General features: G+C 35.7%; 1 protein-coding gene across 2 annotated transcripts in view; it reads left to right on the top strand.

Moving 5' to 3' along the window:
• LOC133533934 (PAS domain-containing protein cky-1-like) overlaps nucleotides 1-17,717 on the top strand; it is a 139,444-nt gene that overhangs the window by 54,458 nt on the left and 67,269 nt on the right. For both annotated transcript variants that reach the window (XM_061873031.1, XM_061873025.1), the window contains exons 4-5: nucleotides 7,035-7,096; nucleotides 9,659-9,748. In XM_061873031.1, the coding sequence (XP_061729015.1) occupies nucleotides 7,035-7,096; nucleotides 9,659-9,748 (152 nt within the window). The remainder of the gene's footprint in view (nucleotides 1-7,034; nucleotides 7,097-9,658; nucleotides 9,749-17,717) is intronic.

Here is a 17,717-nt window from a genome sequence, read left to right as displayed (position 1 = left end):
AAAGGCCTCGCACGACCGTAGACTTAAGTGCTCGTGAGACTCTAGAACAATTTCTTTTATAGTAATTGCCTATAGCATTTGCATAAGGAGGCTCTTCGTAGCCACTATAAGCCCTAGTTACTTTCACTAGTTCGTACTTTTCTTAACTATACTTACTGGTAAAATTTTACTTTGCTTAGTATACGATACGAGTAAAGTTCAGAATCAAGTAATGGACATTAGCTAGAATGGTCAGCTAATACAAATATATATATATATATATATATATATATATATAGATATATTGTGACAAACTCCTAAAACTCCTTGTAACATTGTTACCAACTTCACTTCACAAGCAGTTGGTATCAATCCAAATAGTAAGGAAAGAATAATCTTTTCAGTAAATACAAAGTATTTAATAATATAATGCTGTTTCTATCCACATAAGGTCTACGTTACATTTTATTGAGTAAAAAAAATGATACCTAGAGGAAAAGAAATTGAATGCCAAAAATTACATTTTCATTAAAATGTTCATATTTTTCTATAAGAAAACCAAATATTCTAAGATAATGCCCTTAAAAACTGCGTGTTCCTATTTAAATAGCCATTTCTCGTGTAAGTGGGGTAAGTATTCTATGGCATTGGTTTCAGTATACGCAAAGAGCCGGTATTTGTTTGGAACCCGGTTAGGAATTTTATATCTCATTGTCTTTGGGTTCTCATAGCGCACAGAATTCCTGCTCGAGCCGAGCCTGTTTATTTGGCAGTCATGTTTATGTTATTACCGATGTTCGAATGTACGGAATTCGATGCCTGGACACTATTCTCGGGTAAATGTTCTCTAGAGACAGCAAATACAATGCTTCACGTCTGCTATTTTAACCACGAAACAACTCAATTTGAAGATACAGTGAAGCTGAGTGAAGTGCAAGTCACTTCACTTCATAAAAATAGTTTTTACTCAACATATATTTTGAAATGGCATACAAATTTCTAATAGTGATTTTTATGTTTGTGAAGATGAACCTGTTATTTTTTAAATTTTACCACAGGTAGGTTGTGTACCATTGCATACATGTAGAAATTTCTAGAAGTTTTACGTACCTATATGTATCATTAGCTTTTAGTTGTAACTACACTTCACTTTAGGTTCATAAAATCCAAATTCTATCTAATTTTAATAAAAATATAATTTACAAGTAACCTTTCGCTAATGTAAAATATCCAAGTTTGACGAATCCACTTGTCATACGAACTCATTAGCGGCTGTCAGGATACATTCATTGAAACAATAGAACGTTGTTGATAAACAAATAGTTTTATTATTGAAACAGGCCTTGTCTTATTATTTTTATAATCGAATTTACTTGTTTTTTATTTAGCAATCCGTCCTTACCATTTATAAAATGCGATTCATTTTAATAAGGCCACATACACACCAGGTACTTATTAAAAATAAAAAGCGGCGCGGCGGGTGATGTTTCGCGGGCGGCAGAAATAACTGGGCACAGATTGACGAGATACATACATTAGGCGACTAACGAACATCTCAATTTAGCTACCCACCTGCCTGGAGCGAGCTTAAATAAACAGTCTATTCGAAATGGAATTTGGCTAGAAGTCGTGGGTGTTTTATTCTATTGGGGCTTGTTATTTTTAAGGGAAATTCTTATACTTTCAGGTTTTGTTTTCAGTGTTTTTTATGATTAGCACTAAGTAAGTAAATTCAATGAGCTTTGCCGCTTTGCATAAATATCGACATACGACCGACCAGTATGGCCTAGTGACCCTGCCTATGAAGCCTTGGTCTGGTCTTGGGTTCGAATCCTGGTAAGGGCATTTATTTGTGTTCCTGAGTCATGGGTGTTTTCTATGTATATAAGTATGTATTTATCTACACAAGTATGTATATCGTCGCTTAGTTCCCATAGTACAAGCTTTGTTTAGATTGGACCTAGTTTCATCTGTGTAAGATGTTCTAAATTTTTTTACTCAAATTGGTGTAGGTTCTAGATGTGTGCATATGCCAAGTATCTAAATATTGATGACTTAGGTATAATTTTAACGTAAAATACATAATATATTACTGGCAAAGCAAATTAGTAAGCAGATTAGTCTTCAAAACCAAACAGATAAATTAGCATGTTATTAATTTACCAATAGATCGATAAATAAACGCGAAACTAAAACATAGGTATATCAAAGCTACGTATGCTAATTTGATTTAATGCTCGTAGCGGATAACTTAAATCAGAATTTGTAAAATATTTGTAATTCATCTTATGTGTAATTAAGGATATAATAGAAGTAAAACTACTGTTATAGTAAACAGTTTGATTAGCATTGACTTCAAGATATCATCTTTCATATTGACTAGCTCACACCGCTTAATTGTATGTTCCTGTTCGTCATTAAATTTAATGTAACTAAATAATTTGTGAAGCCGCTGGATGGCGTCGGAACGAATGGTCCACTCGTTAAAATCAGTTAGGGCGTTCGTGGGCCATTTGCTGTGACTTGGACTAATGCTCGAGGCAAGTACACTATTATATTTGTATTAGAGACGCGGAAAAATAATTTAAGACGGGTAATTCTACAGATATTTTTTTGCAATAAATCGTTTATTGTACCTAGTCCCTTGCGGCTTGTATCCCTTAGACGTAAAACTATAAGTGTAGCTGTAATAGGTAAGCTTACAGGATTCTAAAACTGTATTTTTTAATATCATTCCTTGGGAGACGGAAACCGAATCTCCCGGCAGTTTTGGGATCACTTAACCGCAAGGTGACATCACGCCTATGCAGTAAGAAGTTGATGTAATGTTCGTATAATTTGACCCAGACTAATAAAATTCTCGGGACACTTGATCATTAGGTAAGCAATGTTTTTCAGAAATCATAAACTTTTAGGAATTGGTGGGCAAAGTTGTTTAAAAAATTGGAATCTTAAGAGTTGCGATGAAACCTTCGCAAGGTTTCAAGGCATAAGGGTTAAACAAATTTTTCCACCGAATGAAACAACATTTTTCACCACACCAACGCGAGGAAAATTCTAACTGTAAAATATCAAACAAAATCGAACCAAATCAAATCTAAATTAATGTTATAAAATATTTATCATTAAAAATCACCATTTAAAAATCAATCAATCAAATACTTTGCCATACATATGGATAAAATGCTATTTTCTCAGCTGTTTTTGTACAATCAAGAGCGCCCTTACCAGCCGGTGTGGTGAAAACGTTATTACAAGAAACTTATAAATATAGGAAATATCCAGGACTCAGAAATATCCGTGATAATGATAAACACCATATAAACACACAAAAATTTTCTTTACTGGGATTCGAGTCCGGTTATCCTTACAATATATATATAATAAAGTTTCAGCTCATTTGAATAATGGGATGTGGGCCAAATTTAGCTTGCAAGTCGACCCGTACGAACATAGTTGCATACATACATTGCAAGTTAAATAAAAGTTTATAAAATAGTATCTAATAATTAATAGAATCAGGCGTTACTTTGCGGAAATCCATGCTAATTAAAACAAGAAATATTACTTTGCTAATCCGCGAGAAAATAACGTGTTAGTCAATCAGTGCTAACCCGTTATACTTACTTGCGTATTTTTACATGCAATTAATGTTCCCACCCTCCCACCGCAAAAATAAATATAACAACCCACCACCAAAAGTACAAAACTCGACACGTGTTTCGCCTCTCTACGAGGCATCCTCAGGAGATGCTGGAGATGTTGACGGTCTGACACCCGACAACTGACTGAGCTGTCTAGAACGGTCGGCCATATTTATACCTTGACCAGTCCCCCTACTGTGCAAGTGTGAGTGAGATGGAAAAATTCGTAATAACGGCGATGACGCAACATTCAACTGTTCGTTAAGAATCATCCCCCTATTGTTGTACCTAATTATTTCCAACTGTTCCAGAACAAATGGTCTAAATATGGCCGACCGTTCTAGACAGCTCAGTCAGTTGTCGGGTGTCAGACCGTCAACATCTCCAGCATCTCCTGAGGATGCCTCGTAGAGAGGCGAAACACGTGTCGAGTTTTGTACTTTTGGTGGTGGGTTGTTATATTTATTTGCGTATTTATTTTTGCGGTGGGAGGGTGGGAACATTAATTGCATGTAAAAATACGCAAGTAAGTATAACGGGTTAGCACTGATTGACTAACACGTTATTTTCTCGCGGATTAGCAAAGTAATATTTCTTGTTTTAATTAAAATAGTATCTGTCGTTCTGTTAGCTACCTATAAAAAAACCCCACGTGGCTTTTTAATATTGAGTTAGATTAGAGAATAATAAGCAGTATAGCATAAAAGGGCAATTAGAGACAACTCGAACAGTATTAAATTCAATAATGCTTTATTATAACAATGTTTGCAATGAGACCAACGAGCAACCCGGGCTCCTGGCGGTAGGCAGATATTTATCTAATGCGGTTGTACCTACCTGGAATTCCGTGAATAGGTACACACAAGTGCTACAGTAGCTTAATTGTAGCCGTAAAAACCTGTACAATATTGTTATTTTGCAATTTAGATATTATGACATTTAGTTTAAATGTAGCCGAAATAACTTGTAAACCCAATGCATAAGAATAGCTGCGAGTTTGGACACTTACCTAGCACTATGTAACAATATGTAATTTAATAAAGCATAAACATTTCCATGTATTGTATATAATGATATGTGTATGTGTAACATATGTATATGCATTTGTACTTAGGTAAGTTATTTCTGTCCTCTGAAACTCTTAAAACGCCACTTTCATAATTGTGCAGAAAGCTTTAGACCTCTGGCACCGCTAGCCAGTCGCTAATAAATTCTAGTCACACAGCCAGAGATAAATGGTACTATTCCTATTCCTAATCAAAACTGGCTCTTATGATTTCGCCCGACTTATCAATATTCTAATCCATCCTCCGTACCCTTTTGAGATCGTTTAGAAAGTGTAAATCCCCTTATACACCGTGGCGGGCCCATTAGACTCAGAATTATTCGATATCTTATCGATATAATCGTACGGCTAGTTATTGTTTATCGTTGTTCCCAATGCCGCCGGTCGAGAAAGTATCGATCAGTTAATTCGATTAATTAATCGAATGTCGCATAAGTGCTGTTTCGGGTGTTTCCGCCGTAGGCGTTCTCTAATTGTTTAATGACAAGCCTGATTAGTGGTCCCCTACAGTAAGCAAAGTAACGTTAAGATAAGATACAAATACGATGGAGATTTTTGGAGCTACCGATCTTAATTCCTTGATATTTACTATTATTATTTATCTTTATAAGATCAGGGAACAATTACTTCTAAAACGTAAGGAGCTAAACGAATCGTATCGAAAATTGAAAACATAGGTTGATTTCGTTTCAATTATAACTCGAGAACCCTCACTCCGTATTAAGTATGTTTCCCGCATTGCCTCACAATGATCGGAACGTTGTGCAAGAACGTAATGCAGCGATGAGATATGTATCATGCAAGTAGGCTGCTCCAAATCATCGATTGTTCGGTTCTTGTGCGAGCTTGTGGTACACCTAAAGATATGATGAATACAGCACAAAATAAAAACAGCCATTAATTATATAAAAATTAATTAAGTAGGCGACGTCTAAGGATAATAATTGTTTAAGTTCAGGTTCTAAGTCAAGTTTAGTATCATTAGGTATCAACTAAATCAAAGATGTAGATTTCATCAATATCGGTTCAGCGGTTATTGATTCCCCATAAAAACCTACACTTCCCTTTTCACTTTTAAGGGATTTTTTTAGATACTAACTATCCTATATTCTTCCCCGGGACTCAAACTATCTCTATACAAAATTTTAACAAAATTGGTTCACCGATTTAAGCGTAAAGAGGAATTAAAATTAAAGTACTTTTCTTCATATTTTATGTTTTATATCCTCGATTGATACAAAAACAATACCAAGCTTGGCGTAGTAGCATGATATAGATATCAAGACACAATTGAGGGCCTCGTCCCTCTACGTATTATGCCTGTCATCATTTTGAAAAAGAGCTGATACTTTTCAAACCACTAGATCGATTTTTATCGAACATAGTTAAGAACCACCGCAAAAAAGAGAGTTTTCTTGCAGTGGTTCTTAACTAAGACACGTAAAACAAATCACATCGAAACGTTGGAGAGCTACGATGCCACAGACAGACAGACATTGGCGTCATAAATATAATACCCCTCTTTTTGCGTCGGGGGTTAAAAATAAAACACAGCATACATTTTCGTAACACCATGGATCAATTAATTTAAGACTAATTACAGATCCTTTACAATCCTTTACTAACTTTTTTTTTATTCATCTGAGTAAGCACTATAGCCTACTTACTACTGTGTTCCTTGCTTTACTCATCGTATTTCTCGTATCTGAAAGCGATGGCTTCTTGTCGCGACACATTACAGTCGTATTAGACGTTCTATGATTGCACTATAATGTCTCACTAAACGACGTTTGCGGTCCAACTATATGCTTGACATGTAACTGTTATTTTAATGTTTTTTTTATTACAATGTATTTTAAGCACTAAAGATTAAAGTCAGTTGAGCGCTAATACTGTATAAGTTTTGTAAATATGCACAGGCTTATTTTTATCACAAACAAAGATCTTAGTCCTAAATAGTGCGTCAAAAATGTAGATCTCGGTCCGATAACAATGCCACTTAATTATTGGTTTACTTATAAATATCTTAGTGGGAATTGTTTTAGGAGGTTGTAGTTATTTATATAAAAGCCAATATCCTCTTTTTTAAATTATGTGTTTATGTCTGTTTTTTACCATTAAGAAAAAAAGAAGAAGAAAGCATTTCATAGTGATGGCAGTTAGATAAACTATTTTATTTCTAACGAAATATCTAAATCCTGTATGGAGATACAAAACTCTTTTCTACAAATCTGCTATAATTTTTTTAACAAAATACTATTATGCCTAACATTTATACCCTTATTATATTTATATATCATATCGTATATTAATTATTAAAAAAAAATGTTTTTACTTTGTTGCAGTTTTCAAACGCTTTGACATCAATCAGCAACAACCTCCGGCTCCTAATTTTGGTTTTTCTAAAGTAAGTAACAACAGAAAACTTTTTTATTATTTTGTTTCACTGAATACAACTAAACACTTTTTTGGCATATTTATTTTTTTACATATATTTTGTATGTAATTCATAAACAAAATGTGTCCTGTTTGATTGTTCTTGAGTGTATTAATTATGACGCAGACTAATCTATAATTAGCACATACACTTTATCTTTAAGTATACAATACACAAATTCCCACGCTTCATAATTATGTAGCTCATTCAAATAAGCTTCTCCTGCCGTCGCTTTCTTTCCATGGGGGCTTGTAATTTGTCAAAAAGAGACCAAACTATGTGGAACAAACTTCAATAGTTCGTAAGAATACATTAAGAGGGAGTGGTAGTATACCCTCTTATTAACTTTAATTCGGTTGGTTTTAATCATAAGTTGGGAGCAATTTTTCATACTAGCCGCTGTGTGTTACCGTTTTATTTGAACAGATTTAAAAGGATATATTTTAGAGGTCAATTTTCGGTATTATGGTTAGTATTATGTTTATTTTGTGTTAAACTTAGACAATTGAATCAAGAAACTTATATTAAAACCAGTTTAAAAGTGTATGTGTAGTAATAGTACATTACGATACAAGTGCAAAAAATAGGAAATTACCTATTCGCACATGTATCGTACAATGTTTTACAGTACATATTGCCCTTTAAATGTTCGACACAGTAACGTAATATGCTAATTTTCGCACTAGTGCGGTAAAGTAGCACCATATGTACTGTAAAATTCTGTTATTCTACTAGTCGGTTGAATTAAGACTTCGTATACCAAACTGTAATCGCATTATTTTCACTGTGGGCTCCCGACTCTTACGAAACGCTTACGCTTTAGTCAACTGTAATGAAATGAATTCGACCACCGCGTGTCGCCAAAGATAGAACAAAAGACATCAACGTGCTAGGTACTATTTAATAAATAAAAAGTGTCTTTTGTACTATAACGCTTTAGTCAACTGTAATGAAATGAATTCGACCACCGCGTGTCGCCAAAGATAGAACAAAAGACATCAACGTGCTAGGTACTATTTAATAAATAAAAAGTGTCTTTTGTACTATAACGCTTTAGTCAACTGTAATGAAATGAATTTGACCATCACGTGTCGCCAAAGATAGAACAAAAGACATCAACGTGCGTATGTCGAGAATTTAAAGGGCTTAATTTATCGCCACTCGTTGGGAATTTCCTACTTTCCGCCCTTGTATCGTAATGTACTATTTCAATCTCGTACCTTATTTAGGCTACTCAGTAAGCTTCGTGGCCTAAACACGGTACTCGACTGAAAAGCTTTCTATTATATATACGATTGTATAAAATATTATCGATTGTTCACAATACTAGCAATGTTACTGATAGAGCTCCAGCTCGAGTCAACCCATGTTTTTTTTTATACATTAGTAAAATAAATTATCAAGATATTTTAATGCCCTAGTTTTAACGCTACTGGTACATATTTCGTATCGTAGAACCCCTACTAGTTATTTCACCTATATCATATATTATATTGTTTTTATCTTTCATTATGGTTTTGCAATATTCACTTGACGACATAAACAGTATGTATCTGAACGTACAGCAATTACAAAGGCCGTTAACGTTTATTTAGGCCATACTGAGCAATTTTTTCTGTGGGACCAAACCAAACTCGAAACCGAAAAAACATTTACTCTCCTATAGGAAATTTCAACATCAGACCAGCAAAATGTATGAAACAGCCAAATTTTTTTTTCGCGATTTCTGGTTTGGCCCCATAGTAAAAATTGCTCAGTATGACCTAAACATTAACGGGTTTAACTCATTGCTTTACGCTCAGATACATACTGTATATTATATGCATACAATTCGAACGTGTCCTTGTTTGAAGGAAGACTGTTTTTATTTTTATCTCAATCTCTATCTAAAGACAACGTCATAAACATTACAGTCAACAGTACTCGCAGTTTAGATCAAATATGTAACTTAAAAATTAGCACATGTAACATATTTAAGTCCTTCCGAGTGCCGAGGTTTAACAGCCAAACTCTCCACGGCTCGCCTATAAAGTATTGTGAACACAGAGCTAATTTCCCTCTAGGAAATGATAACAGAACCGAATACTTTATGTGACAAATACTCGATTGTGGTGTGCTGCGATTGGCTATTCGATTGTGTGCTTATTTAATTTATTCGCGCCATAACTTAGCGGCCGCGGCTAGGCATAATGGAATGAGAGCGTTCCAGAAATGAAGAGAGTATTTTATTTCGCTAATAAGTTTAAATATAGGTTAGAAACTGAATAAGTTACGAGTTTAAATATTCTTTTGGAATTTGTAATTCGTTTGTTTACTCGTTTTGTGCCATTACTTATTTATTTATTATATCTAAGACATCTAAGTGTTAAAGTTACTTATTAAGTTAAATACAACTCGTGCTTGTTGTATTTAACTTATTTATTATTCAGTTGTCTGTACATATTATTTAAATATTACAATCTTATATAAGTCGATGCGATACAATGTCCATTATTCTTAAAATATATTTCTAACGCCATAAACTTGTTTTAGGCTCTTAACGGTTTCCTGATGATGATGACGCAGAATGGGAAGTTACTCTACATATCCGACAACGCAGCAGAATATCTTGGACATTCGATGGTGAGTACATTATTGTTGATAGCCTTAAGTATAGTGTCAGGTTTCGTTGAAATTTTAGTAACTTTAAATATAAAGGAGTCCATTGTTTAAACCTACATATTATATGTATATATTATATCCTCTACAATAGATCTATCCCCGTTGTAGGTACTGAATGACTACATATCTGCTTATCATGATAAATAAGATATACTTATAAATAGGTGCATAAAAATAATCATAATGTTTATAGAATTAATATCTTCACCAACTCATCCCAAATAAATTTATTACCCTTATTAGGAGTCCAACCCATTACTACCAGCTTCATAGTAGGCCTCTGCTTCACTACCAATATAGGCTATGCGACCGTCAAATATATTTAATTATAAACACATTAAACTGACCTAACTTACTCGTAAAATACTGCTTGTAATGTTAAAAGCTTTGTTGATGTACGTTTAATAAATAATGAATATTGGATACAATCGCCTGATGAGTAAGGCACAGAGGTTTGCCTGTATAAAAAAAAACACCCAAAACTCGTCCGCGATCCTTTTATCGCACTCAATCAAAATCAATATCAGTTAAGATTTTTCCGACGCCCCGGTGGGTCTTGCTACAAATCGTAGCGCTGACCCCAAATTACTTCCTTACTTTCGCAAATACGTATCTAGTTAAGTCGTAAAGTCACTAAAACAACCCTATTATGAGAGGCGATAACGTTCAAATTTAATAAGGACGAGATAGTACCTCGTTAGCCTGCGCCCGCGCCGCCGAATTAATCACAGCGGTTTATTGTTCGGCGCATGTGAGCCACAGGTTGATCTAACTAGTTATTCAATTATTTCTAACAAACCAGTTTAATTGAATTTTGTAAATTAGCTATTTATGAGCAAATCACACTAGTTTATTTGCAGTTGTGAGAGATTTATTTGTTAAAACCATAGAAGGAAGCGGGTAAATAGATTTATCCTTTACCGGTTGATTAATTTGCACGAGCTTTATTAATATGTGTACGGACTTAAACATGAATGCATGGTAGGTATCTATCTAATGACTAATGCATACATGATGTGCAGTTTACATTATAGGTAAAGTCTGTTTTTCCATTGTTGTGTCTGTAGATATAGACGTAAGTCATTACATGGAATTGAATCTACTGCACATTTGTATCCTCAAGTTAAGGCTTTTTCTACCTAGCGATATCCCGGCCTTTGCCAGGGTCCGCTTTCATGCTTGCTTTCCTCCACTTTGCGCGATCCTACGCGTCCTCTTGTGTGAGCCCGTTTACGCTCATATCCGCTTTCACTACATCGAGCCATCGTTTTCTTGGTCAGCCGTGGGGTCGGGGGCCGTCAAGGGCTAGGTGAAGGCATATTTTCCTACGTACCTAGTCAGCTGGCCTGCGACAAACGTGGCCGAACCACCGGAGGCGACATTCTTGGAGCTTCTCCGCTACGTCACGGACAGCGAGGCTGCCACGGATGTAACGAGATGCGGTCAGCGCGCGTAACTCCGCACATCTACCGCAGCATCTTCATCTCCGTAACGCGAAGCTCCTGAACGTGCCTTCCAAGAACCGGCCACGTCTGGGCGTCATAAAGTAATCAGATAATGCACTTATACACTAGCCCCTTGAGTCTAAGCGGTATTCTGCCATCGCAGATGACTCCTGTGACCTCCCGCCATTTAGACCAAGGCGCGCAGATTCGGGCACGGATGTCGTGATCAATGCCAGGACTCCTGCAGTACTGATCTCTACTACTTAAACTTCTCCGTTTTCACGGCAAGTTCGTTCCCTATATTGATGGGAGTGGAATCCGTACTTCCGCAGGCTACGTATTCGGTCTTCGTGACATTTAGCTTCAGACCTCCATTTTCTAGCGAGCTCTTCCACTGGTTCACCTTTCGCTCTAATACCTGTTTGTCCTCCTTTGTCAGTGCGGTTTCATCTGCGTACATGAGTAACCACGGCGGTGGGTCTTGTATCTCCGCCGTGACGGCGTCAAGCACCACACTAAACACAAAGGGGCTTAGAGCGGAGCCTTGGTGAACACCCACTGTGATTGGGAAGGGTTTTGTATTGCCAACGGAGGTTCTTACTAAAGAAACCGAATCGCGGTACATGTCTCGCATAATGTCAATGTAGACTTGTGGCACGTTCTTCAAATTCAGTGCCCACCAGATCATCTGACGTGAAATGAAGTATTCATTTTAATTGTCTGACGACCAGTTTGGCCTAGTGGGTAGTGACCCTGCCTACGAAGCCGATGGTCCCGGGTTCAAATCCTGGTAAGGGCATTTATTCGTGTGATGAGCATGGATATTTGTTCCTGAGTCATGGGTGTTTTCTATGTATTTAAGTATTTATAAATATTTATATATTATATATATCGTTGTCTAAGTACCCTCAACACAAGCCTTATTGAGCTTACTGTGGGACTTAGTCAATTTGTGTAATAATGTCCTATAATATTTATTATTATTTATTTATTTATTTAATTGTGATTCACCAGGAATGATTCACAAAGTCAAATTTAAAAAGAAGTATACATCCTATAGATAGGATTTGGCGGTAAGCCCGTGTGAGCCGGCGCTACCTCTGATGTACATAATAACAGCAGTCAATATATTCAAATTGTGATTAATAACCGAGTGTTGGCAACGTTACCTTTGCGTTTTGTATTCATAATATACAAGACAAATTCACTTAACAATTTTACCTAAATAGTACATATTTATCATATAAATAAATTGCATTTTAGGTCTTGACTTAATGATATATAATCGATAAGTACTAATGGTAAAGAAATCAAATAGAATAGCAGATCCTGGCTGAAACAAGGTATTTAATGATAGGTAGGTAGTAGAAGGAAATAGAAGATACAATGTGTATGTAGAAAGAGAATACCTACCTAGAATTCCTTGCATTCCATTGATCATCAGATTATTCCTAATGTGTTACAAAAGAAAGCCCGAAGGTACAACATGTTAGCAACAACGTAATTACTAACTTTTATTATTTACACAATCATTACGGTGCAGCTATATCATTTCTAACAATTATAGTGTAAGATAGATAATGTTTATCCGAAGTCCATCTCGGTCGATCGCCATAACTCAAGCTCCGGCAGGATTCCCACGATACCATTCTTATGAGCTCCATAATGTAATGATCGATACCAACTATTATTATCTACCAAAACGCCACATTCGACTTTAATTATATACCAATAAAGATCAAACTCTAACGGTATGACCCCAACCTCCGAGCAATATTTTAATGTTATTTTACAATTAAGATTAATGATAAGATTTTAGAATCATTAAGTACTTAATTCAAATATCTAGTTAAAAACAATGCAAGCTTGTTAATACATCGTTTATAAGCGCAAATCACCGAGTGGGAGTGTCCCGGTAACTGCCCGGAATGCCCGTAAATTATTGAAATATACCTTTAAAACTCATACCTTCATCGTTTTGGTTATTTCTTAAATAGAAAATACAAATCCGTTTATATTATGTAAGACCACGTAGGTATGACTCTGTTCCATATCTAGATTGAAAATGTATCTAAAAGTGATTAAGATAATTTCTCGTTGTCTATGCGATGGAAACCTATAAACTTAATCAGCTGGCTATAGACATTAAATGTTAACGATCGCTTTAGCGCTTGATAAGGAATTAACTTAGCATAAAGTTAACACCCATAAAGCAGCGAAGTGCTAAAACGAATGAACCACACACGTAGCAGCCGACTAGCCAGACAATAGGAACGCACAATTCAATATGCAAACCGAACAATGTAATGATAATGCCATAGACTATAGACAATGCTCTTTCGTCGCGCTAACCACTGTACCGATTTATTGATACTCAGCTATTAATACCTTTGTAATAAATCCAACCAACTTAATAAGATCTCTTAAATTGCAACAATTGGCCTATTTTTATTGAACAAAAGACGGCAGGGCAGGTCTTTTAAATCTGGTGCGGGCGAACGGTTCCGCGCCTATGCCTTGGGCAATCTGGTATTTATCATTGCTATTGTGTGACTTTGCCCTTTCGCTGAAGGAACTGAAATGACTTTTCACATAGAGATGTGCGATTGTTCATAATGTCAATTGTTATCGTGTCGACGCTGGGGTGATAAATACACTGCAATCTGTACGGGTGTCCTGGAACTGTGATGACAGGACATCACATCAATAAATAAGTTTAACACCACCATTTAAGCATATAACTCGAATTGAATAATGTGCAAAATATCTAAAAACTGCGCAGCCGCAAAAGTGCATAGCCACCCTATGAAAAAATGCCATTCACGTGTCCATGCCATTTTGCAGCTCGCCGTACTTAGCGCATACGTTAGAAATGTATTAAATGAGCTACTTACCAGTGTTGGCCAAAATGTTAATGATCAGTTGCAATTAACGTTCGACCAACACTGATACTTACATATTTTGGTTACTACCTGTGAGTTCCTATAATTGGCTTCCTGTCTTCTTCTTCCTCGCGTTGTCCCGGCATTTTGCCACGGCTCATGGGAGCCTGGGGTCCGCTTGACAACTAATCCCAAGATTTGGCGTAGGCACTAGTTTTTACGAAAGCGACTGCCATCTGACCTTCCAACCCAGAAGGGTGGGTACTAGGCCTTGTTGGGATTAGTCCGGTTTCCTCACGATGTTTTCCTTCACCGAAAAGCGACTGGTAAATATCAAATGATATTTCGTACGTAAGTTCCGAAAAACGCATTGGTACGAGCCAGGGTTTGAACCCGCGACCTCCGGATTGCAAGTCGCACGCTCTTACCGCTAGGCCACCAGCGCTTCTATAATTGGCTTCCTGTATCTACTTTAATGTTTAATGCTAATGTCATAGCTGCTAGATCTCCAAATAAATAAATAAATAAAATTTCGTGATGCAACTTGTATGGAAACTAAGATGAGATCTAATTTTAACTATAAACACCCGTGAGACTCCGACATATTAAATTTATTTTAAATAATTAATTGTATTGTGTGCAGAAGGTCGATTCGAACTTCCAACTTGGTGTTCATTTCATCTCATTTTGACATCAATCTACTGTTCATCTCAGTTGTACTAATATACATATTGTTGCGTGTTGCGACCATCTATTTTAACTCATACAGTAGGTACATTCTACAACTACAACACTGCTTAAAAATAGCACTATATTTATTTACTACTGGCTTCTTCCTGCGACTGCGTCTGCGTAGAATATGTACTTTTATATTCCAGTCCATAGCCAATTCCACCCCCTTCAAGATAAAAACTACCCTATGTCCATCCCCGGACTCTCCATACCAAATTTCATATAAATCGGGGCAACTATTTAAGTGTGAAAAGGTAACAGACAAACAGAGAGACAGTTATTTTCGGATTTAAAATATTATAATCAAATAATATTTCAATCCGGAGGTCGCGGGTTCAAATCCTGGCTCGTACCAATGAGTTTTTCAGAACTTATGTACGGAATATCATTTGATATTCATCACTAGCTTTTCGGTGAAGGAAAATATCGTGAGGAAACCTGCATACATCCGCGAAGAAATTCAAAGATGTATGTGAAGTCCCCAACCCGCATTAGGTCAGCCTGAGGACTATAGCCCAAGTCCTCTCGCGCATGAGAGGAGGCTTGTGGCCAGCAGTGGGACGTATATAGACTGAATTATTATTTTAGTATTTAATATTATAGTGTGGATGTTTTAAATTTATTGCACAATACAGGAAAGTATATTGACAGAGAGCCAAAAGGCAATATCCACCAGTCAACCGTTTTATGCAGGTAAATATGACACTGAGTTTTCTTTGGTGATAACTAATAACTTAGGTTACCCCTATACTCAATTACAACATGACTTCTGTTTCTGTTGAACACAATGCTGTTGTAAATCCACAACGATTAATATCATGGTACCTTGTTACCGATCAACATTAAACAAACACTAATTTATAACGCATTTATAATCAGCGTTTTCATATGTCCATCATTAATCTACATATTGAGCGTTAAAAGAATAACGTTATATATTACTATAGCGTTCATTGGTGCTTAAGACTTTGTTTTCTAACGGGTGTAGTATCCGGAGGCTTGTGTTCTGACTGTACATTTGTTGGGTGTAATTGAAGCGTATGATGTGGATTACAAAATGTTCTGACAGATGATTTATTAGGTGTGAGAAGAGGAACTACGACAGTATAACTACTAGGTTCTGATTCATAATTCAAGTATCAAAATGGCTTTCGAACTTCCAAATATCGTATAAGTAATTAAAAACCTCCTAACCTATCGGTTTTAACCTCGTTTAAATAAAATGTTAAGATATAAGCATATAACCTCAACAAATTAGACCAATTAAATACAGCTGATCTTATTGTAATATAAAATTAAATGAAAGGAAGAATTAATTCTTAAGTATATTATATTATCAAAATCATTTGAATTTAATTTAATTATATTTAACATTGGCCAATCAACAGAGATGTTTCCTGTATTTCAAATAAATTAGGTATTTCAAACCATGCTCGAAATAAAACACTTACTTTCTTACTACTTACTTACTCCGTTGGCTCAGCGACCCAAAATGAGACTTGGCCTCCGACCCAAGACAACGCCACTTTTCTCGGTCCTATGCGACCTCTCGAAATAAAACACCACAAAAATATTAGAAAATCTAGACCACAGTTGTTTTTAGACATAATTTCTATTTAATAAATCCGAAAGAATTATAGAGGTTAAGTAAGTTGACAGTGACGTCATTGTTCTGTTTTCCATATAGATTCCATAATGGCTAACTGTTTTGACAGATCGAAAAAAAGGAAACTGATTTGACTAACCAGTCCACTACTCTAATTTATATTATTAAATTAACTAACATTGTTTAAAATAATAGTGTAGATAGCTCAAAAACTGAAGAGAGAGAACATTTTAGAATAAGTAATGCGGGTTACATTATGAAACATACTGGCTTATATACGTTAACTATTATATTATGTTTCTATTGAATGATGATCAAAATAACGGCATAGATCACAATAATAGAATACGCATTACCTGAAGATCAAATCCAAAAATCTCACAATCAGACATAACTGGACCGATCATTTGCCGTATCAACGGTCAATCTAAATGCTAAATAACGGGAACCATGCTGGAATCAATCGAAAACAACGAAACCCGAAGAACTACGGTGAAAGCAGAAAATAATTTCAATGATACCAAAGATATAGAGATAAATTCAATGGACCACCGCGGTGGTATTAACGCTGTAAACAAACAGATGCTGTGAGTAATGAGTGCCGGCCACGCTAGGTGATTCACTTTTTATTCTATAAAATTATTCTTCATCAAAATGAATATCAAATTAATTATATTAATTTTATTTGTATCAGTTTTTAATACATAAATAATAGTGGCCTTGGTAGTGAATTCAGTTATTTTCACAAACAGATCAAGTACTAAGTAGTAAATAAAGAATATTGCTCCTGGTAACATGAGATCAAAAAGGATGATTTCAAAGGATCAATAATACGTATCCGACACCGGATTACGCCCATCACACAACAGAGGAAAGTATGCTAGCCACATTATGGTATCTATTACCGTCCGTTTGGTCTAGTATAAGAAAAAAGTTATATCATTTCTGTATAAAACGACACTGTACTTTATACGACACTCTTCTCACCACGTTATGTTTTTCCCATAACGTCATCAGCTAGGTACTGACCGAAGTGGATCCCGTGAGTGTTTTGTTAGTTTTGTACAAGGACGTTACACTAAAATTCCACGAATAAAATACAAGAAATACTGTAATTCTGATAAAAATAATAATGATATATTAGTGCTCCATACAAAACTTTGTTCAGGCACTTAAAGGTCCATTTCGGTCTTGCAAATCCGTTATTTTTTTCAATGCACTCATATGCTATTCTCTGTGAGAGGTCTATGAAAGCGGGTGGTATA

Source organism: Cydia pomonella, chromosome 2 (assembly GCF_033807575.1).
Source record: "Cydia pomonella isolate Wapato2018A chromosome 2, ilCydPomo1, whole genome shotgun sequence".
NCBI lineage: Eukaryota > Metazoa > Arthropoda > Insecta > Lepidoptera > Tortricidae > Cydia > Cydia pomonella.
This window is presented reverse-complemented; position numbering and strand designations above follow the sequence as displayed.